At 35.4% G+C, this 24,778-nt stretch overlaps 1 protein-coding gene and 1 pseudogene across 1 annotated transcript; one reads left to right on the top strand and one right to left on the bottom strand.

Moving 5' to 3' along the window:
* The first annotated feature begins 21,427 nt into the window (after nt 1-21,427).
* LOC139902493 (F-box/kelch-repeat protein At3g06240-like) lies at nt 21,428-22,566 on the top strand. The gene is made up of 3 exons (XM_071885108.1): nt 21,428-21,575; nt 21,804-22,323; nt 22,401-22,566. The coding sequence occupies exons 1-3, from the start codon at nt 21,428-21,430 to the stop codon at nt 22,564-22,566; spliced, it is 834 nt and encodes a 277-aa protein (XP_071741209.1).
* A 575-nt stretch (nt 22,567-23,141) lies between these two features.
* Nucleotides 23,142-24,424, bottom strand: LOC139902492 (uncharacterized; annotated as a pseudogene).
* Between the last annotated feature and the right edge of the window lie 354 nt (nt 24,425-24,778).

The raw sequence follows: 24,778 nt of genomic DNA, 5'->3' as shown, positions 1-24,778 counted from the left end.
TTATGCGTGATTAATTATATATATTTATCTATTCACACATAACAGTTCGTGAATCGTCGAGCATAGACAAAGGGTAATTGATTATTCAAATATAGATTTCAAACTTTCTAGACTCAACATTACAAATTTTGCTTATCGTGTCGGAAATATATAAAGATCAAGGTTTAAATTTGGTCGGAAATTTCCGGGTCGTTACAAGAGGCATCACCCGGGGAAGTGCACTGCTGTTTGTGCGTTGTGTAAGAAAGTGGGACACATTGCTAAGACGTGTAAGACTCCTCCAAAGGATAAGGCGATTGTTCCTGCCAGAGCTCCTCCTACCTGCTATACTTGTGGAGAGAAGGGACATATTAGTCTGAATTGTCCTAAGAAGAAGGATTATCCCGCTACTGGAGCAAATGCTACTGCTGCGAAGGGTCGTGCATTTGTTATTACTGCTGCTGAAGCCCGAGATGAAGATGAAGTTATCACGGGTACGTATCTTGTCAATAATTGTTATGCGACTATTTTATTCGATACTGTTGCCGATAGAAGTTATGTGTCTAGTGATTTTTGTATCCTATTTACTGAAAAGCCTCAACCCTTAGAAACTAAACGATTAGTAGAAGTGGCTAATGCAAAAGTCATGAAAGTCGATAAAATCTATAGGAACTGCAACCTAATCTTAGCCGATAAGGAATTTAAGATAGACCTTTTGCCAGTCGAACTCGGAAGTTTTGACGTCGTAGTTGGTATGGATTGGTTACGTCCATTACATGCTGTTATCATGTGTTACGATAAAACTGTTAATGTTCCATTGGGAAATGGAGATACTCTCATCATCCAAGGTGAAAAGAGTGGTTCCAATCTCAATATCGTCTCCTGTATTAAAACCCGCAAATACCTTATGAAAGGTTATCCAACCATTCTAGCCCACGTTAAGCTGATCGAATCGGAAGAGAAGCGTATTGAAGATGTACCAGTGGTTAAAGACTATCCCGATGTGTTTCTCGAAGATCTTTATGGTCTTCCGCCTCCTCGACAAGTTGAATTTCAAATTGATTTAACTCCCGGTGCTGCTCCTATTGCTAAAGCCCCATATCGTTTAGCACCTCCCGAGATGAAGGAATTATCCAATCAGCTACAAGAACTATTGGATAAAGGTTTTATTCGTCCAAGCTCGTCCCCATGGGGAGCTCCTATTCTGTTTGTTAAGAAGAAGGATGGTACGTTAAGAATGTGTATTGACTACCGTGAACTTAACAAGCTTACTATCAAGAACCGTTATCCGTTGCCGCGTATCGATGATCTGTTTGATCAACTTCAAGGGTCAAGCGTCTATTCCAAGATTGACTTAAGGTCTGGTTATCATCAACTCAGAGTCAAGGAATCTGATATTCCTAAGACTGCTTTTCGCACTTACTATGGACACTATGAGTTTTGTGTTATGTCTTTTGGTTTGACTAATGCTCCTGCTGTGTTCATGGATCTTATTAATCGTGTTTACAAACCCTATCTAGATAAATTCGTCATTGTATTCATTGATGACATCTTGATATATTCCAAGAGTGAGGAAGAACATGAGCAACATTTGCGCATGATTCTTGAACTCTTAAGAAAGGAACAACTTTATGCTAAATTCTCTAAGTGCGAGTTTTGGTTAAAAACCGTACAATTCCTTGGACATGTTGTTGATAGAAGCGGAATACATGTCGATCCTGCTAAAATCACTGCTATTCAGAACTGGGAGATACCAAAGACTGCGAAGCATATTCGCCAGTTTTTGGGACTTGCCGGTTACTATCGGAGATTCATTAAAGATTTTTCTCTCATTGCTAAACCTCTTACGAAGCTAACTCAAAAGGGGAAGAAATTTGAGTGGTCCGAAGAACAGAAATCTGCTTTCAAGATTCTGATAGAGAAGTTAACCACAGCCCCAATTCTATCTTTACCTGAAGGGACTGATGATTTTGTTGTTTACTGCGATGCTTTAAAGCAAGGCTTTGGTTGTGTTTTAATGCAACGAGAAAAGGTTATTGCCTACGCATCCAGACAGTTGAAGAAATATGAAGAGAACTATACCACACATGACCTTGAGTTAGGTGCCGTGGTATTCGCATTGAAGATATGGAGACATTATTTGTATGGTACCCAGTTTACGGTGTACACTAACCATAAAAGTCTTAGACATATCTTTGATCAGAAACAGTTGAATATGAGACAAAGTCGATGGCTCGAGACATTGAACGATTATCACTGTGAGCTGAAATATCATCCTGGCAAGGCGAATGTAGTTGCCGATGCCCTTAGTCGAAAAGACGATGTTAAACGTGTTCGTGCTCTAAATTTGAAAATCAAATCGAATCTTATATCACGAATCTGTGAAGCTCAACTGGAAGCTATTAAACTTACACTTATCGAAGGTGAATGACCTATTGGTTTTGAGAACCAACTTCAAATGAAAGCTAATGGTACACGGTACTTTGGCAATAGAATTTGGGTTCTCTGTTTCGGTAATCTCCGTAAACTAGTCTTGGATGAAGCACATAAGACTAGATATTCTATTCATCCCGGTTCCAGTAAAATGTATCACGATGTGAAGCAATTCTACTGGTGGCCTAATATGAAAGCCGACATTGCTACTTATGTTAGTAAGTGTCTTACTTGTTTGAAGGTCAAAGCTGAGCATAAAAAGCCTTCTGGTCTATTGACACAACCCGATATTCCACAGTGGAAGTGGGAGTGCATCACTATGGACTTCGTTAGAAAGTTACCTAAGACTTCAAACAGTAACGATACTATTTGGGTCGTAGTTGATCGTCTTACTAAATCTACGCATTTCATACCGATCAAGGAAACCGACAAGATGGAGAGATTAGCACAGCTTTATATTAAAGAAATCGTCTCACGTCATGGTGTTCCTATTTCGATTATTTCTGATCACGACAGTCGATTCGTTTCCCGATTCTGGAAATCTTTACAATCTGCTCTTGGAACTCAACTCGACATGAGTACAGCTTATCATCCCCAAACTGATGGTCAAAGTGAAAGAACTATTCAAACCAAGGAGGATATGCTACGTGCTTGTGCAATCGATTTCGGCAAAGGTTGGGATAGACATCTACCTTTGGTTGAATTTTCTTATAACAATAGTTATCACTCTAGCATTAAAGCTGCACCTTTTGAAGCTTTATATGGATGGAAGTGTAGATCCCCTCTGTGTTGGGATGAACTTCAGGACAGACATTTAACTGGTCCTGAAATTATCCACGAAACTACCAAAAAGATCGTTCAAATTAAGCAACGTTTAGAAACTGCCCGTAGCCGACAGAAGAACTATGCTGATAAGAAACGAAAGGACATCGAATACCAAGTTGGAGATAAAGTCATGTTGAAGGTATTCCCTTGGAAAGGTGTTGTCAGCTTCGGTAAGCGAAGTAAACTCAGTCCACGATATGTAGGACCTTTCACAATCACTGAAAGAGTCGGTCCCGTGGCATATCGATTAGAACTGCCAACCGAACTCAGTCAAGTACATGATGTGTTTCATGTCTCAAATCTTAAACGGTGTCTTGCTGATGACACACTCGTTATTCCTCTGGATGACGTCCGCATTGATGAGCAAATGCACTTCGTTGAAGAACCTATAGAAATCATGGAAGGAGAGGTCAAACAAACGCGTAAAAGCTACATACCTATCGTTAAAGTCCGGTGGAATTCGCGTAGAGGCCCCGAATATACCTGGGAACGCAAAGACCACATGAAACGTAAATATCCCCATCTCTTCTCAACTGCTGATGCAAACGAGGAAACTACCTAAAAACTTCGGGACGAAGTTTTCAATAACGGGGAGGTACTATAATGACTCTCATATTTCCATGCTACATTTCTCATTTTTCTAATCTATACTTTTCCTTATTAAATACCCAATAAAATAATTAAACTTAATAATTAAACTTTAATCGATAAAGGTTAAGCATTAAGAATTATAAAATACGATAATTAACTTTGTACAAGTTAATAAAAATAATAAGTTAATAAACTTTTGTGAGTAAATAAATAACTATAAAGACTTGTGTATTTAAAATAAATAAACTTGGATAATTAAGGGTTATTAAGCTAAATTAAAATGCAAAGTTTAAAGTGAAATATGTAAACCCTAACCCTAATTAACCCTAGCCGATTTTAGAGGGTAAAATTACCCTCATACCCTCTAAAATTTTGGGCCTAAGCAACCCCATAACCCCTTTTCCAAGTCTAACTTGTTCCCTAAGTAATTCCTTATAAAACCCTAATTCTAGAATTTTCCTAGCACTCCTATAAATAGGGACCTAGGCTAAACCACCATTCTATGTACCAAATCAAATAACAAACTCTCTCTCTCAAAATCTCTCTCCCTCCCTAGTTTTGGCCCAAAACCGAAACCCTCACCACCACCACCATTGAAATCCACCACCACCTTCAAGGGATTTCCAAGTGATCTTCAAGTCGTTCTTCGTGTTCTTCAAGGTTCTTCGAAGATCTTCAAGGTGTTCTTCAAGTTTTTCAAGGCTTTAATCTTCAATCTTCATCGTGTTCTTCTTTTCTTCGTTAGTCATCTTCGAATCTTCAAGGTATAATAAAAACCCTAAACTATTTCCTTAATTCTTTGATCTTTGTTTTAATCTATAAATTCATAAACACATAAACATAAGAACAAGCCTAGATCTACATGTAAAAAAAAAGAAGATAAATCTATACATATATATATGTATGTCAACTAGAAGAAAAAAAGGGGAAAGAAACTTTGATCTTTAAAACCCTAGACACAATTAGGAGATTTATTAGTGTTTAATTAAGGAAACAAAATAACTATATATACATATACATATATATCGATACATACATATATATACTTGTAAAAAATAAATTTTTTGTATACATATATATATACACGATTTCATATACATATATATACTAAAACCCTAAACCCTAATTATACCTAAACTATACTACTTTAATCAAAACCCTAGTTTATTAAAACCCTAATTAATTAAACTTAAACCCTAATTAATTAATACCACTTTAATTATTAAACCCTAATCATTACCTAATCATTACTACATTAAATAAAACCCTAGATATTTATGAAACCCTAGGACATTAATTACTAAACCCTAGTTATTAATTACTACTTTAACTAACCCTAATTAATGAAACCTTAATACTATTAATTAACATGTATACACTATTACTATTATTAGCACCTATAACCTACTACTTATATTGTAGCACAAAAACATTTTGGGATATGTATTAGAGATGTATAGATCTTCGAACTTTCTTGACGAATGGTTTCTACGAGATTCTAGGCAGAGGGTTTGGATTTCTGATATAAAGGGTCCTATGGCTCAAGCTCCTAGATCTGAAATGGTCATTCGAAAGGAAAGGGGTGATTGGAAGCTTATCTAACAAGGCAAGTATCCTAAAATGGAAAACACTCTTAAAGTAGAAACTTTCTAGTCATAGAAACTTACTAAAATAGGGAACCTATTAAAATAAGAAACTTTCTAAAAATGAAAACTTTATAAAAATAGAAACTTACTAGGAATAGAAACTTAGTAAAACAAACTATACTTAAACACATACTTAAACTTAAACATGGGCAAAACATTTAACTACTCTTAAATGTCATAGGTTGACTTTCCTGCTCACTCGTTCAACTTTTTATTCCGAGGAATAACTCTCTCTCTACTGACTAAGGTGAATTCATAGCCCCTCTTTATTGCTATCAAACTTACTTACTTTTACTTGGGGTGAGACACATGCTGTTTTTACTTTTTACAACTTAGACACAAGTACCAAACTGTTAAACTATGCTATACCCGGCTATATCCGACTAAGTCCCTACAGTGATATTTTTGATTGCTGCGGCATGCTTAATTATTGGGGCTAGGCCTATCGGGAGTAACGTCCCCGATACATTTGACTAAGTCTTTGTATTACTTAATAATAAAATTAAATCGACAAGTAGAAACGATAACTTGGCTTGGGGCAAACTTGAACATTTAGTCTAAATATCACGCATTAGCATAACTTTTGATCTTGCGAGATCAACCTTACAAACTAAATCTTGTGGTCTAAAACAACGGTCATGTAGTGACCCGAACTTTTCCATGTTTATATATATTAAATGAAATTGGAATATTTACATGATTAAATGTTTTCAACATGTTAAGCAATCAAACTTGTTAAGACTTGATTATTTGAAATGTGTTTCATATAGACAATTGACCACCCAAGTTCACCGGTTATTCACGAACGTTAAAACTTGTAAAAACTATATGATGACATATATATGATTATATATATAGTTAACATGATATTATGATAAGTAAGTATCTCATTAGGAATCATATTAAGATATTGATACACTATGTTTATTCATGATAAATGATAAGTAAACATGTCATTAAGTGTATTAACAATGAACTACATATGTGAAAACAAGACTACTAACTTAATGATTTCGAAACGAGACATATATGTAACGATTATCGTTGTAACAACATTTAACTGTATATATATCATACTAAGATATATTATTATATCATAATATCATGATAATGTAATAATTTAACATCTCTTTAGATATAATAAACAATGGGTTAACAACATTTAACAAGATCGTTAACCTAAAGGTTTCAAAACAACATTTACATGTAACGACTAACGATGACTTAACGACTCAGTTAAAATGTATATACATGTAGTGTTTTAATATGTATTTATACACTTTTGAAAGACTTCAAGACACTTATCAAAATACTTCTACTTAACAAAAATGCTTACAATTACATTCTCGTTCAGTTTCATCAACAATTCTACTCGTATGCACCCGTATTTGTACTCGTACAATACACAGCTTTTAGATGTATGTACTATCGGTATATACACTCCAATGATCAGCTCTTAGCAGCCCATGTGAGTCACCTAACACATGTGAGAACCATCATTTGGCAACTAGCATGAAATATCTCATAAAATTACAAAAATATTAGTAATCATTCATGACTTATTTACATGTAAACAAAATTACACATCCTTTATATCTAATCCATATACCAACGATCAAAAACACCTACAAACACTTTCATTCTTCAATTTTCTTCATCTAATTTATCTCTCTCAAGTTCTATCTTCAAGTTTTAAGTGTTCTTCATAAATTCTACAAGTTCTAGTTTCATAAAATCAAGAATACTTCCAAGTTTACTAGCTCACTTCCAATCTTGTAAAGTGATCATCTAACCTCAAGAAATCCTTGTTGTTTACAGTAAGATATCATTCTAAATCAAGGTAATACTCATATACAAACTTTGATTCAATTCCTATAACTATAACTATCTTAATTCGAGTGATAATATTACTTGAACTTGTTTTTGTGTCATGATTCTACTTCAAGAACTTTCAAGCCATCCAAGATCCTTTGAAGATAGATCATTTCTTGTCACTTCCAGTAGGTTTACCTACTAAACTTGAGGTAGTAATGATGTTCATAACATCATTCGATTCATATATATAAAACTACCTTATTCGAAGGTTTAAACTTGAAATCACTAGAACATAGTTTAGTTAATTCTAAACTTGTTCGCAAACAAAAGTTAATCCTTCTAACTTGACTTTTAAAATCAACTAAACACATGTTCTATATCTATATGATATGCTAACTTAATGATTTAAAACCAGAAAACACAAAAAATACTGTAAAACCGGATATACGCCGTCGTAGTAACACCGCGGGCTGTTTTGGGTTAGTTAATTAAAAACTATGATAAACTTTGATTTAAAAGATTCTATTATGGGAAAATGATTATTCTTATGAACATGAGACTATATCCAAAAATCATGGTTAAACTCAAAGTGGAAGTATGTTTTCCAAAATGGTCATCTAGACGTCGTTCTTTCGACTGAAATGACTACCTTTACAAAAACAACTTGTAACCTGTATTTCTGACTATAAACCTATACTTTTTATGTTTAGATTCAAAAAATAGAGTTCAATATGAAACTATAGAAATTTTATTCACTCAAAACGGATTTAAAACGAAGAAGTTTTGGGTAAAACAAGATTGGATATTTTTTGATTGTTGTAGCTACGGAAAATATTGTAACAATTCTATACAAATCATATCCTAGCTAACTTATATTGTATTATATATGTATTATAATATATTATGTAATCTTGGGATACCATAGACACGTATGCAAATATTTTGACATATCATATCGACCCATGTATATATATTATTTGGAACAACCATAGACACTCTATATGCAGTAATGTTGGAGTTAGCTATACAGGGTTGAGGTTGATTCCAAAAATATATATACTTTGAGTGGTGATCTAGCCTAAGACGTGTATACACTGGGTCGTGATTTGATCCAAGATAATATATATCAATTTATTTCTGTATATCTAACTATGGACAACTAGATGTAGGTTACTAACGAGGACAGCTGACTTAATAAACTTAAAACATTAAAACGTATTAAAAATGTTGTAAATATATTTTGAACATACTTTGATATATATGTACATATTTGTTATAGGTTCGTGAATCGACCAGTGGCCAAGTCTTACTTCCCGACGACGTAAAAAATCTGTGAAAGTGAGTTATAGTCCCACTTTTAAAAATCTATTATTTTTGGGATGAGAATACATGCAGTTTTATAAAGTTTTACAAAATAGACACAAGTAATCGAAAATACTTTCTATGTTGGATTATCGAACAGAATATGCCCCTTTTTAGCTTGGTAGCCTAAGAATTAGGGAAATGGCGCCTAATTGACGCGAATCCTAAAGATAGATCTATTTGGCCGAACAAGCCTCATCCGATTTACGGATGCTTTAGTACTTCGATTTATCATATCCGATGAGAGTCCCGGAATGATGGAGATATTCTATATGCATCTTGTTAAGGACGGTTACTAGGTGTTCAACATATGAATAATTTTTATCTCTTTGCAATTTGCAAAATGCCTGATATGAGATGTGTTATAAAAATGAAATATTGTGGTCTATTATTATGATTTGATAATATGTAGGTTAAACCTATAACTCACCAACAATTTTGTTGACGTTTTAAGCATGTTTATTCTCAGGTGATTATTAAGAGCTTCCGCTGTTGCATACTAAATTAAGGACAAGATTTGGAGTCTATGCTTGTATAATATTGTTTAAAAACTGCATTCGAAGACTTATGTTGATGTGTAATATTATTGTAAACCATTATGTAATGTTCGTGTGAAAAACGCTATATTTTAGATTATCATTATTTGATAATCATCGTAATATTTTAAAGGTTATGGTTTGTTCTAAAATCGAATGCAGTCTTTGAAAAACGTCTCATATAGAGGTCAAAACCTCGCAACGAAATCAATTAATTTGGAACGTTTATAATCAATATGAACGGGAAATTTCAGTTGGTATCTGAGCGTTGGTCTTAGAGAACCAGAAATTTGCATTAGTGTGTCTTATCGAGGTTGTTAGGATACATTAGTGAGTCTGGACTTCGACCGTGTTTTCTTTAAAAACGATTGCTTAACACTTTTGTTGGAAGCTATATATTATTAACATGTAATTATTATGTGATATATTAACCTCTTAATGTGTTTGATATTGTGTGATAGATGTCTACCACTAGTACAAATTCCATCGACTCACCTAATAATAATGAAGAGTCGAATATACTTTGGGAAGATTCACAAATTTCCGAAGAGGAACCGAAAGAAGAGGAACCGGAAGAGGAGGAATTGGAAGAGGAGGAACCGGAAGAAGAAGAGGTTCCGGAGGAAGAAATATTGATACCTACAGTAAATCGATTAAATAAAAGAAAATCCTCAACCAACGGACCAAAGTTAAAAATGGTCAATGGTGTTTCCGCCGAGGAAGCAAAATATTGGGAAGATTACCAATTTTCCGATGAATCGGATCCCGATGAGGATTCTGATGATGTTATAGAAATTACCTCGATCCAATTTAATAAAGTGAAAGAAAATAATAAGGGAAAAGGTATAAAAATAGAGAAACCCGATTCCAACCCCGATGAACTTTATATGTATCGGCAACATCCGTATTTCCTAAAATGTAACAATGACCCGGGAACCTCTAAACCACCAGGTTTTTCTAAACCATTGTGGAAAACAACAGCTCGTATTAGGGGAGCACCGTATATCCCTAGAAAATTAGCGAAACGAACTAAGTCCGAAGAAGAAGAAACAAGCGAGTCGGAATAAAGGGTTGTAATCATGCGGTGTAATATATGTGATATAAGTGTGCTTGTACTTTTATGTTGTATGTAAAAAAAAAAAAATTTGCTTGTATTATTTGATAATTATCTTTTACAAATCTAATCCTCGTCTGTTTTACAGTATAAAAACACAATGGACGTTAAGGATAGACAACCAAAATTTTTAGAAGACCTACCCGGGGATATGATTGATGAAATCTTGTGTAAAGTTGGTCAGAATTCGTCGGCACAATTATTTACGGTGAAATTAGTTTGTAGAATATTTGATGAAAGTTCCAAGAATGCCTTAGTTTATGAAAGGCTTTCCTTTAAAAGTTGGGGTATATCACATTGGGGAAACCGTAAGCTACGCTGTGTTTTCTTTAAAGCATTAAATGCGGGGAACCCAAGTGAAATTTTACGCTACGGATTAAGAACCTATTTTGACTCAACTTATCCCAACATAGGACTTCGTGAATTAGAAAGAGCTTCTAACATGCAACATAAAGAAGCATGTTATGCTTATGGGTTAGTGATGTTCGCTTCTCACCAAAGTGAGAAAAAGAACATCGGATTACAACTATTAAACAAAACATTCCCACAAGCAACGGACTCAGTAGTTGGGGTGAGAAACAAGGTTTTTAGATTGTTACGGGGCTGTTGGGCAATACGAAACCCTCGTCCCTTTGACGATGTTACAACATGCTGTCTTATCAACGCCCACAACGATTATGTTCCACAAAACCAAGGATGGGAAGTAGTCTTAGTAAAACCAGAATGCATGATTTATTTCTGGACTTATGAACTACGTGTCTTTATTGCCTTTGTTGAACAACTTGCGTATTAACTAGATTTATCTTCAAAACTGTCCTGTATCAAAGTGTACTATTTTTCATGTTATATGTAATATAGCGAAGTTGTAAGGTGAAGAATATTTGTATGTGATATATTATTATAATCAGTTTTTCATATGGAATTGTAGTAGTTGAATTGTATATTAGCTACTAAGTATGAACTTAACGGGTAGGTTATTATAATCAGTTTTTCATATGGAATTGTAGTAGTTGAATTGTATATTAGCTACTAAGTATGAACTTAACGGGTAGGTAGTACCCGAATTTAAACTTATAAAACGCTAATATGAAAAAAGCTTTTATAAATAAGTTCATATAATGCTACGAGATACTATTGACTACTCTTAAATTCTATATGATTAACTCAATTCTTTTGGCTATTTTTGAAGGAAATGGCACCGGCGACTCGTCAGAATTTGAACATGAGTGAGGAAGACTTCCGTGCTTTCCTTGCACCAAATATAGCCGCAGTACAGGCTGCAATGAAAAACAACAATAACTCGGGGTCTAGCAGTGCAGTTAACTCCATATGAAACTGTGTAGGATGCTCCTACAAGGCTTTCACTGCCTATAAACCTCTGGAATTTGATGGAACTGAAGGACCAGTCGGACAGAAATGATGGACCGAAAAGGTCGAATCTGTGTTTGCTATAAGCAAATATGCTGAGGAAGATAAGGTAAAGTACGCCACGCATACCTTCACAGGTACTGCGTTAACATGGTGGAATACCTATCTCGAACAAGTGGGACAAGATGCTGCTTACACACTACCGTGGTCAGCATTCAAACACTTGATGAACGAGCAGTACCGTCCCAGAAATGAAGTCAATAAGCTCAAGACAGAGCTTAGAGAATTACGAACGAAGGGATTCGATATCACCACATACGAACGACGATTCACCGAGTTGTGTTTATTGTGCCCAAGAGTGTTCGAAGATGAAGAAGAGCAGATCGATGCTTTTGTAAAGGGGTTATCATAGAGAATTCGGGAGGATGTGAGTGCAAGCGCGCCCACTTCAATGCAAAAGGCAAACCGAATGGCTCACAAACTTATAAACCAAATCGAGGGAAGGATTAAAGAGCAGGTGGCCGAGGAGGCCAAAATGAAACAAGTCAAGAGAAAGTGGAAAGAACCCAGTGACAAGAGTCACAATTTCAACAATCAACACCACAATCACAACCACAATCGCACCATTTTTCGCAATAACAAACACAACAAAAACCATTCCAACAACAACAACTACAAAAATCATCCCAACAACAATACCAACCGCAACAACAAAAATCCCAACAACAATCTCAATAACAACACTGGTAATCAACATCAGAAAATTCCATGTCTGAGGTGTGAAGGGTACCATCCAACTACTTTTTGTCCAGCAATATGTACTAAATGTAATAGAAAGGGTCATGATACAACGAAGTGTGAAATTTATGGACCATCGGGTAAAGGAACAAGTAATGCCCACATTATTTGTTATGGATGCGGGAAGAAGGGCCACTACAAAACTGCGTGTCCAAACCAGGGAAATAATAATGGGCAAAGCCGTGGGAGAGATTTAACATTAATGCGAAAGAAGCGCAGGAAGACCCAGAGCTTGTTACGGGTACGTTTCTTATCGATGAAAAACCTGCTTATGTTTTATTTGATTCGGGTGCGGATAGAAGTTATATGAGTAGAGATTTTTATGCTAAATTAAGTGGCCCATTGACGCCTATGAATAATAAATTTTTACTCGAATTAGCAAACTGTAAATTAATTTCGGCAGATAAAATATGTCGGAATCGAGAAATTAAACTGGTTAGCGAAGCGTTTAAGATCGATTTGATACCAGTAGAGTTAGGGAGTTTTGATGTGATAATCGGCATGGACTGGTTGAAAAAGGAGAGAGCGGAAATCATATGTTACAAAAATGCAATTCGCATTGTACGAGAAAAAGGAAAACCTATAATGGTGTACGGAGAAAAGAGCAACGCGAAGCAAAATCTTATTAGTAATTTGAAGGCGCAAAAACTAATAAGAAAAGGTTGCTATGCCGTTCTATCACACATCGAAGAATTCAAACCCGAAGAAAAGAACATCAATGATGTTCCCGTTGCAAAAGAATTTCCTGATGTATTTCCGAAAGAATTACCGGGATTACATCCACACCGATCCGTTGAATTTCAAATAGATCTTGTACCGGGAGCTGCACCAATAGGTCGTGCTCCATACAGACTCACACCCAGTGAAATAAAAGAACTCCAAAGCCAATTACAGAAACTTTTAGAGCGTAGTTTAATTTGACCAAGCACATCACCATGGGGAGCTCCTGTTTTGTTTGTCAAAAAGAAGGATGGTACATTCAGGTTGTGTATCGACTACCGAGAGTTGAACAAACTTACCATCAAGAACCGTTAACCACTACCTAGAATCGACGACTTATTTGATCAACTACAAGGCTCGTCGGTTTATTCGAAGATCGATGTACGTTCCAGATATCATCAAATGCGGGTAAAGGAGGATGATATTCTGAAGACTGCTTTCAGGACGCGATACGGTCATTACGAGTTTATGGTTATGCCGTTTGGTTTGACTAACGCACCAGCTATGTTCATGGACCTCATGAACAGAGTGTGTGGACCATATCTCGATAAGTTTGTCATTGTCTTCATCGATGACATACTTATTTACTCAAAGAATGATCAAGAGCATGAAGAATATTTGAGGAAAGTACTGGAATTGTTGAGGAAAGAAAAACTGTACGCTAAGTTTTCAAAGTGCGCATTTTGGTTGAAAGAAGTTCAATTCCTCGGACATGTTGTGAGCAAAGAAGGTATTCAGGTTGATCCGGCAAAGATTGAAACCGTTGTAAACTGAGAAACCCCGAAAACTCCGAAGCATATACGTCAATTTTTAGGATTGGCTGGTTACTACAGAAGGTTCATCCAAGATTTTTCCACAATAGCAAAACCCTTGACTGTATTAACGCATAAAGGGAAGAAATTTGAATGGAAAGATGAGCAGGAGAAAGCGTTTCAATTGTTGAAGAAAAAGTTAACTACGGCACCTATATTGTCATTGCCTGAAGGGAATGATGATTTTATGATATATTGTAATGCCTCAAAGTAAGGCCTCGGTTGTGTATTAATGTAACGAATGAAGGTAATTGCTTATGCGTCTAGACAATTGAAGATTCACGAGCAAAATTATACGACTCACGATTTGGAATTGGGCGCTATTGTTTTTGCATTAAAGACTTGGAGGCACTACTTATATGGGGTCAAAAGTATCATATATATAGACCACAAAAGTCTCCAACATATATTTAATCAGAAACAACTAAACATGAGGCAGCGTAGGTGGATTGAATTATTGAATGATTACGATTTCGAGATTCCTTACCACCCGGGGAAGGCAAATGTGGTAGCCGACGCTTTTAGTAGAAAGGACAGAGAACCAATGCGGGTAAAAGCTATGAATATAATTATTCGTACTAACCTTACTACTCAAATAAAGGAGGCGCAGCAGGGAGTTGTAAAAGAAGGAAAGTTGAAGAATGAAATACCCAAAGGATCGGTGAAACATCTTAATATTCGGGAAGACAGAACCCGGTATAGGGCTGAAAGAATTTGGGTACCAAAGTTTGGAGATGTAAGAGAAAAGGTACTTAAGGAAGCACATAAAACCAGATATTCAATACATCCCAGAGCGGGGAAGATGTACAAAGATCTCAAGAAACACTTTTGGTGGCCAGGTATGAAAGCCGATATTGCTAGATACGTAGGAGAATGTTTGACGTGTTCTAAGGTCAAAGCTGAACATCAGAAACCATCAGGTCTACTTCAACAACCCGAAATCCCGGAATGGAAATGGGAAAACATTACCATGGATTTCATTACTAAATTGCCAAGGACTGCAAGTGGTTATGATACTATTTGGGTAATAGTCGATCGTCTCACCAAGTCAGCACACTTTCTGTCAATGAGAGAAGATGATAAAATGGAGAAGTTGGCGAGATTATACTTGAAGGAAATTGTCTCTAGACATGGAATACCAATCTCTATTATCTCTGATAGAGATGGCAGATTTGTTTCAAGGTTTTGGCAGATATTACAACAAGCATTGGGAACTCGTCTAGACATGAGTACTACTTATCATCCACAAACTGATGGGTAGAGCGAAAGGACGATACAAACTCTTGAAGACATGCTACGAGCATGTGTTATTGATTTTGGAAACGGTTAGGATCGACATCTACCATTAGCAGAATTTTCCTACAACAACAGTTACCACTCGAGTATCGAAATGGCACCGTTCGAAGCACTTTATGGTAGAAAGTGCAGATCTCCAATTTGTTGGAATGAATTGGGGGATAGACAGATTACGGGTCCGGAGATAACTCAAGAAACTACAGAGAAAATCATCCAAATTCAACAACGGTTGAAAACTGCTCAGAGTCGACAAAAGAGCTACGCGGACCTTAAAAGGAAAGATATAGAATTTGAAATTGGGGAGATGGTCATGCTTAAGGTTCGCCTTGGAAAGGCGTTGTTCGATTTGGTAAACGGGGGAAACTAAATCCAAGATACATTGGACCATTCAAGATTTTAGATCGTGTCGGACCAGTAGCCTACCGACTTGAATTACCTCAACAACTCGCCAATGTACATAATACCTTTCACATCTCGAATCTGAAGAAGTTCTTAGCTAAAGAAGATCTCACTATTCCTTTAGACGAAATTAAAATCAATGAAAAACTACAATTCATTGAAGAACCCATCGAGATAATGGATCATGAGGTTAAAAGGCTCAAGCAAAATAGGATACCGATCGTCAAGGTTCGATGGAATGCTCGTAGGGGACCCGAGTTCACCTGGGAGTGTGAAGATCAAATGAAGCTGAAATACCCGTACCTATTTCCAGAAGATTCGTCAACACCTTCAACAGCATAAAATTTCGGGACGAAATTTATTTAACGGGTAGGTACTGTAGTGACCCGAACTTTTCCATGTTTATATATATTAAATGAAATTGGTATATTTACATGATTAAATGTTTTCAACATGTTAAGCAATCAAACTTGTTAAGACTTGATTATTTGAAATGTGTTTCATATAGACAATTGACCACCCAAGTTGACCGGTGATTCACGAACGTTAAAACTTGTAAAAACTATATGATGACATATATATGATTATATATATAGTTAACATGATATTATGATAAGTAAGTATCTCATTAGGAATTTTAACAATGAGTTATATACATAAAATTGAGTTTATTGAATTAAGAAAATCGAAACAATATATATAACGATTATCGTTATAACAACGTCTTACTAAATACATATGAATCATATTAAAATATTGATACACTATGTTTAATCATGATAAATGATAAGTAAACATGTCATTAAGTGTATTAACAATGAACTACATATATAAAAACAAGACTACTAACTTAATGATTTCGAAACGAGACATATATGTAACGATTATCGTTGTAACAACATTTAACTGTATATATATCATACTAAGATATATTAATATTAATATATCATGATATCATGATAATATAATAATTTAACATCTCTTTAGATATAATAAACAATGGGTTAACAACATTTAACAAGATTGTTAACCTAAAGGTTTCAAAACAACATTTACATGTAACGACTAACGATGACTTAACGACTCAGTTAAAATGTATATACATGTAGTGTTTTAATATGTATTTATACACTTTTGAAAGACTTCAAGACACTTATCAAAATACTTCTACTTAACAAAAATGCTTACAATTACATTCTCGTTCAGCTTCATCAACAATTCTACTCGTATGCACCCGTATTCGTACTCGTACAATACACAGATTTTAAATGTATGTACTATTGGTATATACACTCCAATGATCAGATCTTAGCAGCTATGTAAGTCACCTAACACATGTGGGAACCATCATTTGGCAACTAGCATGAAATATCTCATAAAATTACAAAAATATTAGTAATCATTCATGACTTATTTACATGTAAACAAAATTACACATCCTTTATATCTAATCCATATACCAACGACCAAAAACACCTACAAACACTTTCATTCTTAAATTTTCTTCATCTAATTAATCTCTCTCAAGTTCTATCTTCAAGTTCTAAGTGTTCTTCATAAATTCTACAAGTTCTAGTTTCATAAAATCAAGAATACTTCCAAGTTTACTAGCTCACTTCCAATCTTGTAAAGTGATCATCCAACCTCAAGAAATCCTTGTTGTTTACAGTAAGATATCATTCTAAATCAAGGTAATACACATGTACAAACTTTGATTCAATTCCTATAACTATAACTATCTTAATTCGAGTGATAATCTTACTTGAACTTATTTTTGTGTCATGATTCTACTTCAAGAACTTTCAAGCCATCCAAGATCCTTTGAAGCTAGATCATTTCTTGTCACTTCCAGTAGGTTTACCTACTAAACTTGAGGTAGTAATGATGTTCATAACATCATTCGATTCATATATATAAAACTACCTTATTCGAAGGTTTAAACTTGAAATCACTAGAACATAGTTTAGTTAATTCTAAACTTGTTCGCAAACAAAAGTTAATCCTTCTAACTTGACTTTTAAAATCAACTAAACACATGTTATATATCTATATGATATGCTAACTTAATGATTTAAAACCAGAAAACACGAAAAACACTGTAAAACGGATATACGCCGTCGTAGTAACATCGCGGGCTATTTTGGGTTAGTTAATTAAAAACTATGATAAACTTTGATTTAAAAGTTGTTCTTCTGGGAAAATAATTTTTCTTATGAACATGAGACTAAATCCAAAAATCATGGTTAAACTCAAAGTGAAAGTATGTTTTCCAAAATGGTCATCTAGACGTCGTTCTTTCGACTGAAATGACTACCTTTACAAAAATAACTTGTAACCTGTATTTCCGACTATAAACCTATACTTTTTCTATTTATATTCAAAAAATAGAGTTCAATATGAAACCATAGCAATATGATTCACTCAAAACGGATTTAAAACGAAGAAGTTATGGGTAAAACAAGATTGGATATTTTTTGATTGTTGTAGCTACGGGAAATATTGTAACAATTCTATACAAATCATATCCTAGCTAACTTATATTGTATTATACATGTATTATAATATATTATGTAATCTTGGGATACCATAGACACGTATGCAAATATTTTGACATATCATATCGACCCATGTATATATATTATTTGGAACAACCATAGACACTCTATATGCAGTAATGTTGGAGTTAGCTATACAGGGTTGAGGTTGATTCCAAAAATATATATACTTTGAGTTGTGATCTAGCCTGAGACGTGTATACACTGGGTCGTGGATTGATCCTAGATAATATATATCGATTTATTTTTGTATATCTGACTATGGACAACTAGATGTAGGTTACTAACGAGGACAGCTGACTTAATAAACTTAAAACATTAAAACGTATTAAAAATGTTGTAAATATATTTTGAACATACTTTGATATATATGTACATATTTGTTATAGGTTCGTGAATCGACCAGTGGCCAAGTCTTACTTCCCGACGAAGTAAAAAATCTGTGAAAGTGAGTTATAGTCCAACTTTTAAAAATCTATTATTTTTGGGATGAGAATACATGCAGTTTTATAAAGTTTTACAAAATAGACACAAGTAATCGAAAATACTTTCTATGTTGGATTATCGAACCGAATATGCCCCTTTTTAGCTTGGTAGCCTAAGAATTAGGGAAATAGCGCCTAATTGACGCGAATCCTAAAGATAGATCTATTTGGCCCAACAAGCCTCATCCGATTTACGGATGCTTTAGTACTTCGATTTATCATATCCGTTGAGAGTCCCGGAATGATGGGGATATTCTATATGCATCTTGTTAAGGTCGGTTACCAGGTGTTCAACATATGAATGATTTTTATCTCTTTGCAGTTTGCGAAATGCCTGATATGAGATGTGTTATAAAAATGAAATATTGTGGTCTATTATTATGATTTGATAATATGTAGGTTAAACCTATAACTCACCAATAATTTTGTTGAGGTTTTAAGCATGTTTATTCTCAGGTGATTATTAAGAGCTTCCGCTGTTGCATACTAAATTAAGGACAAGATTTGGAGTCCATGCTTGTATAATATTGTTTAAAAACTGCATTCGAAGACTTATGTTGATGTGTAATATTATTGTAAACCATTATGTAATGGTCGTGTGAAAAACGCTATATTTTAGATTATCATTATTTGATAATCATCGTAATATTTTAAAGGTTATGGTTTGTTCTAAAATCGAATGCAGTCTTTGAAAAACGTCTCATATAGAGGTCAAAACCTCGCAACGAAATCAATTAATATGGAACGTTTATAATCAATACGAACAGGACATTACAGGTCAAACTTTTGTTAAACTTATGAACTTCACTCAACCTTTTTGGTTGACACTTTAGCATGTTTTGTCTCAGGTGCTGTTTGATTCAAGCTTACTTATCTACTGCTTATGTGATGCTACTTGGACATAGGATCAAGAGATTATCGCATATTTTACTATTGCATTTGAACAATTACTTATTTCCGTTGTAACGACATTTCATTTTCCGCTGCGTACTCATTCAAGTTAATTTAATCATTTAGTTTTGTTCTCGTTTATTATAATATGTTGGTATATTTTGATATTAAGTCACATTTCATCCAGGCCCTAACTGGGGGTGTGATAGAAGACAAAGTCCTAAAGCTCAAGAAAGCCTTATATGGACTTAAACAAGCGCTACGCGCTTGGTATAGCCGCATTGACAGCTACTTCACAAGTTCAGGATTCAGGAGGAGTCAAAGTGAGCCCACACTCTACATCAAAACCCAAGGTAACTCTGACACTCTCATTATTTCCTTGTATGTCGATGATCTTATATATACGGGGAACAATGAGAGAATGATACAAGAGTTTAAACAAGACATGCTGAAAACGTTCGAGATGAGCGACCTTGGATTGATGCGCTATTTTCTTGGCATCGAAATTAGTCAAGAAAATGAAGGCATCTTCATTTGTCAAAAGAAATATACAGAAAACCTCCTGAAAAAGTTTAAACTATACGGTTGCAAAACCGTAGCCACGCCACTAGTTTCCAACGAGAAGATGAGACAATAAGATGGATCGGAGAAAGCGGATGCTTCAAGATTCAGAAGTCTCATTGGAAGTCTACTATATCTAACAGCAACAAGACCAGACATCATGTACGCAACGAGTCTGCTATCCAGGTACATGAAAAACCCTACTCAAATACATTATGGAGCTTCTAAAAGAATACTAAGATACTTGCAAGGTACCATGGACTATGGAATATGGTACAAGCCCACTACAGACTCGAAGCTTCATGGATACACTGATAGCAATTGGGCCGGATCGGTGGATGACATGAGAAGTACTTCCGGATACGCATTCACACTTGGATCTGGTGTATTCTCATGGACATCAAAGAAACAAGAAACGGTGGCACAATCGTCAGCCGAAGCCGAGTATGTCGCAGCCGCAAACTCAGCTAATCAAGCTATATGGCTAAGAAGAATACTAGAAGACATGGGAGAGAAACAAGATAAAGCTACAAAAATATTCTGCGACAACAAGTCCGCGATCGCGATGGCAAAGAATCCTGTGTTCCATGGCAGAACAAAACATATTGACATCAAGTATCATTTTCTACGAGAAGTCTCTGCCAAGAAAGATATTGAATTAAAATACTGCAAGACCGAAGAGCAGATTGCATATATTTTCACTAAAGCACTACCAAGACCAAAGTTTGAGTTCTTACGCAACATGCTCGGAGTAACCTCGAAAAACATTAAGGAGGAGTGTTAAAATATCTAATGTTTTTCTAGATTAGTCTAGAATTAGAAACTTGTCTTAGATATTTAGTACTAGATATTTGAGTTGTATTAACTAGAAGTTACTAGATGTGTAGCAAGAAAAAATATCAAGGATTACTAGAATCCTCTAACTCACATTTCAAGGCCTATAAGTAGGCCATTTAGGTTGCAAATGTGAATGTACTCAAGACACAAGAATTCAATAAAATCCTTTCTTTCTAAAACAAGAAATCTTCCTTATATTCACCATCATTCACAAATAATAAGTTTCTATAAAATATCCCCTCATAATTACTACTCATCACTAATTTACTACATCTAAACATCAACTAATCAACACTACTAATTAATCTAAAAACATAACAATTCTAACAGTAACGTTTGGTTCCTAATAATACCCAGCCAACTATAAAAGAATATATACCTTGTGTGTATCTTTTCACTTGAAAATGGCTACCATCGACAACCTCCCCTGTGATGCGTTAACCAACATTGTCATTCGTCTACCAACAAAACAGCTTGCTCAAATGAGGTGTATATCTGTACCCTTCAATGCTCTCTTATCTCATACTACGTTCATTGAGTCACACCTTAAACGTTCATTTAACAACAATGACGAAATTTTAATGATCTTCAATCATCCAAAGTTTTATTTTAACCGTGGACCGTTCAATGTATACCAGACTTAATATCCCAATGTAAAACTTACTAACTTCATCAAACTTCCAGCTGAAAAACCCTCTTATGGTATTCGGGGAAGGATTATTGGTTCTGTTAACGGATTAGTTTGTTTTTCTTACGGGCTAAAGTTTGATAATTTTTCAGTTATTCACATTTGGAACCCGTCGCTTTCGGCTGTCATAACTCTTCCACCATATACAGTATCACGGTCATTTCTGCCTGAAAACTACTTTCGGTTTGGGTATGATCCCAAAACAGATGATTACAATGTTGTTAAAATTACGTTCAATAGGTCAAACGTCGTAGCTTCTGAGTTTATTTCTACCGACATGATAGCAGAATGGCTGCAAGTAGAAGTTTATAGTATGCAAAACGACACCTGGAATTTGATTACTAAAAATGTTCCGTTAGATGATTTTGGTGATGTTTGTTTAGATGGGACAAATGGTCATCTTCATTGGTTAAGTTATTTAGGTTCTGAGAAGAAACACGTAATAGTTGCATATAATTTAGGGTTGAATACTTTTAGTGAGATAGCTATTCCTGTTTCTGTGCAGGAAACAAGTCATATTTATAGTGCTCATGTGGGAGTTTTGAATGGGCAGGTTTGTTTGATGAGAAGTCATCTAGGTACTGATTTCCTAGAGGTGTGGGTGATGGATACGTATGGGGTTGTTGAATCTTGGGCGAAACGTCCTGTTGGATACACCATAAATAATGATTTTTTGTTTATTTCTACAGAGGTGTGGCTTTGTATGATCCAAATGAAACTGAGTACATGACATTTGATATTACGAGACATTTCAAGAGTACCAAAGTTGTTCGGTATGTTGATAGTCTTGTTTGGGTAGCACCTGCTAAGCGAAGCATTAACATTGGTTCGCTGAAATGTGAAAATAGGCTTTAGTTGGTTGGTAGATGGCTATATGCCAAAAGGCCGGATTTATATGTCTCTTAGCTTAATTGTACCGTGTTGGTTTTACGTTATGCTTATAAAGATTCACCTTCCAAACAGCCACCACTCGAACATTTCATATTGGCCCAAATTGTGACCTTCGTCTGCAGCACAAATTTGTCTTTTTCATCCATTCTCTTGGTAGACATTTGTAACATTTTTAAATCGAAGTATTTTTTTTTTCTTTTTTTTTTGGCAAATAACAAAAACTTTTATAAAAACAAAAAGCGTTTCCGAAAAGAAAACGAATTCAACAAAGGTTACAAGAAACGAACCCGATAAGGCTTGTACTAGAAAGTGGGTAACATACGAAACTATCTAGATCGAAGTAACTTGTCATTGAATGTCTTACTCAATTGAAATGCCCACTGACAACCAATGGTTGTTCAATGTAGCAAATAAAAATTAGTACTGTAATATTCGCACAAGTAATAAGTAACTTTTTTAAAAAAAAATTATAAAGTGCCATTAATAAATGGGTAACAACGTCCAATAGAAGGTTTAAATAACAAAACACCAAATCTGTTTCAGCTTTGCGCAGCCCCCATGTGGCCATATTTCTGCATAACCTTCTTGGTTGCAATAGCTGCAGCTTCCCTAGCAAGGAACGTTCCACTAACCATGATAGCAGCATAACTCTTTACCAATCTCTTCTTGTACTTTGCTTCTTGCATCTCCAAGAGGATCAGCTACTACTGGTTTTTCATGTGGTGTGCCAGCTGGCACGACTGCACGTGGAATCTCGTCTTTAGCCTCCGACTTTGAGTCACTGCTGCTCACACTAGCATTTGCAAGGCTTCCTGAAGATGTATCCGCCTTTTTGTTCGTTGGAGGTGTATTACGAACTGGAGATGGATTAATAAACTGAGGAGCTTGTGGAACAGCACCTGCTCGCAGTGTGGTCTCAAGATTCTGGATCATGGGCACTGCAACAAGTAGCAATTAGTACCAAATTAGTAATAATCACATATGACATTTTTGACTCGTTTATGTATAAATCTATATAAATTTAACAGAAGAAGATCAATCTGTATGAAAATAAAGTCTCAGACAATAACTTACTTATAAGAGCACCCATTGGACTACTCATGACTTCGTTAGGGAGTTTGAGGATGTACTCTGGGATAGTGGCCCCCACCAAAAACTGTACTGTTAGAGTGAAGAAGCTTGAACAAAACAAAGGAGCAGCAGAAGCTCGCGACCGCGAGGCTATATCTTGCGATCGCGAGGCTAGTGTGGACAGAAATCGCGTTTGGGAAATCTGGAGTCGCGACTGAGAATGAGCTCGGGAAGTATCTCGCGATCGAGACTCGCGAGAATAAAGGCATGGAGAGCCTTGCGATCGCGAATCGGGGTCTGACGGGTCAAAGTTTCCAAATTCGAGTTTTCTTCCCTAAGTTGTTTCCTTGTTATGTTATGCCTATATAAACACCCCAATGTAACCCATATGATGTATCACAAATTCTATCAATAAAATCTCTTTAGTTTGGTCCGTGGATTAAAGTAATCAATCCGTTGATTACATATAACCACGTTAATTATCGCGTTCTTAATTTCTTTGTTAATTGTCTTCGTTTATCTATTGTGGGAGGGTGATTTTCTAGAAATCACTCTTATTGTTGGGTCCTAAATCCTAACAATTGGTATCTAGAGCACAAGGTTGCGAGTTTGGGAAGATGGCGGAAGACGGTAAATTTAGAATCGATACATTTGATGGAAAAGACTTCGGCTTTTGGAAGATGCAAATAGAAGACTACTTGTATCAAAAGAAGCTACATCAACCTTTGTTGGAGATCAAACCCGAAGGCATGAGTGATGCCGATTGTTCTCTTTTGGATCGTCAAGCTTTGGGTGCGATCCGAATTTCACTTGCGAAGAACGTCACATATAACGTTGTGAATGAGAAGACAGCGTTTACATGTTTGAAGTTACTCTCCAACATGTATGAGAAACCTACCGCTTCTAATAAGGTTTTTCTCATGCGTCAATTGTTCAATACGAAGATGAGGGAAGGTACAAGTGCGGCGGATCATATCAACGAATTCAACAACATTATATCAAGGCTTGAATCGGTAGATCTCAAGTTTGATGATAAACTAAAAGCACTAATCTTGCTTTCATCGTTACTGGAAAGTTGGTCGGGTACAGTAACCGCGGTTAGTAG

This window comes from Rutidosis leptorrhynchoides, chromosome 3 (assembly GCF_046630445.1).
Source record: "Rutidosis leptorrhynchoides isolate AG116_Rl617_1_P2 chromosome 3, CSIRO_AGI_Rlap_v1, whole genome shotgun sequence".
NCBI lineage: Eukaryota > Viridiplantae > Streptophyta > Magnoliopsida > Asterales > Asteraceae > Rutidosis > Rutidosis leptorrhynchoides.
The sequence above is the reverse complement of the archived record's forward strand: the minus strand, read 5'-3'. Positions and strand labels throughout refer to the sequence as shown.

What these genes read in the sequence shown, in the direction of transcription:
- LOC139902493 (XM_071885108.1), top strand. Translation starts at nt 21,428, where the DNA reads ATGGCTACCATCGACAACCTCCCCTGTGATGCGTTAACCAACATTGTC. An exon ending in CATTGAGTCACACCTTAAAC is followed by an intron (nt 21,576 to 21,803) that starts GTTCATTTAACA and finishes ATAATTTTTCAG; the next exon opens with TTATTCACATTTGGAACCCG. An exon ending in GAGGTGTGGGTGATGGATAC is followed by an intron (nt 22,324 to 22,400) that starts GTATGGGGTTGT and finishes TTATTTCTACAG; the next exon opens with AGGTGTGGCTTTGTATGATC.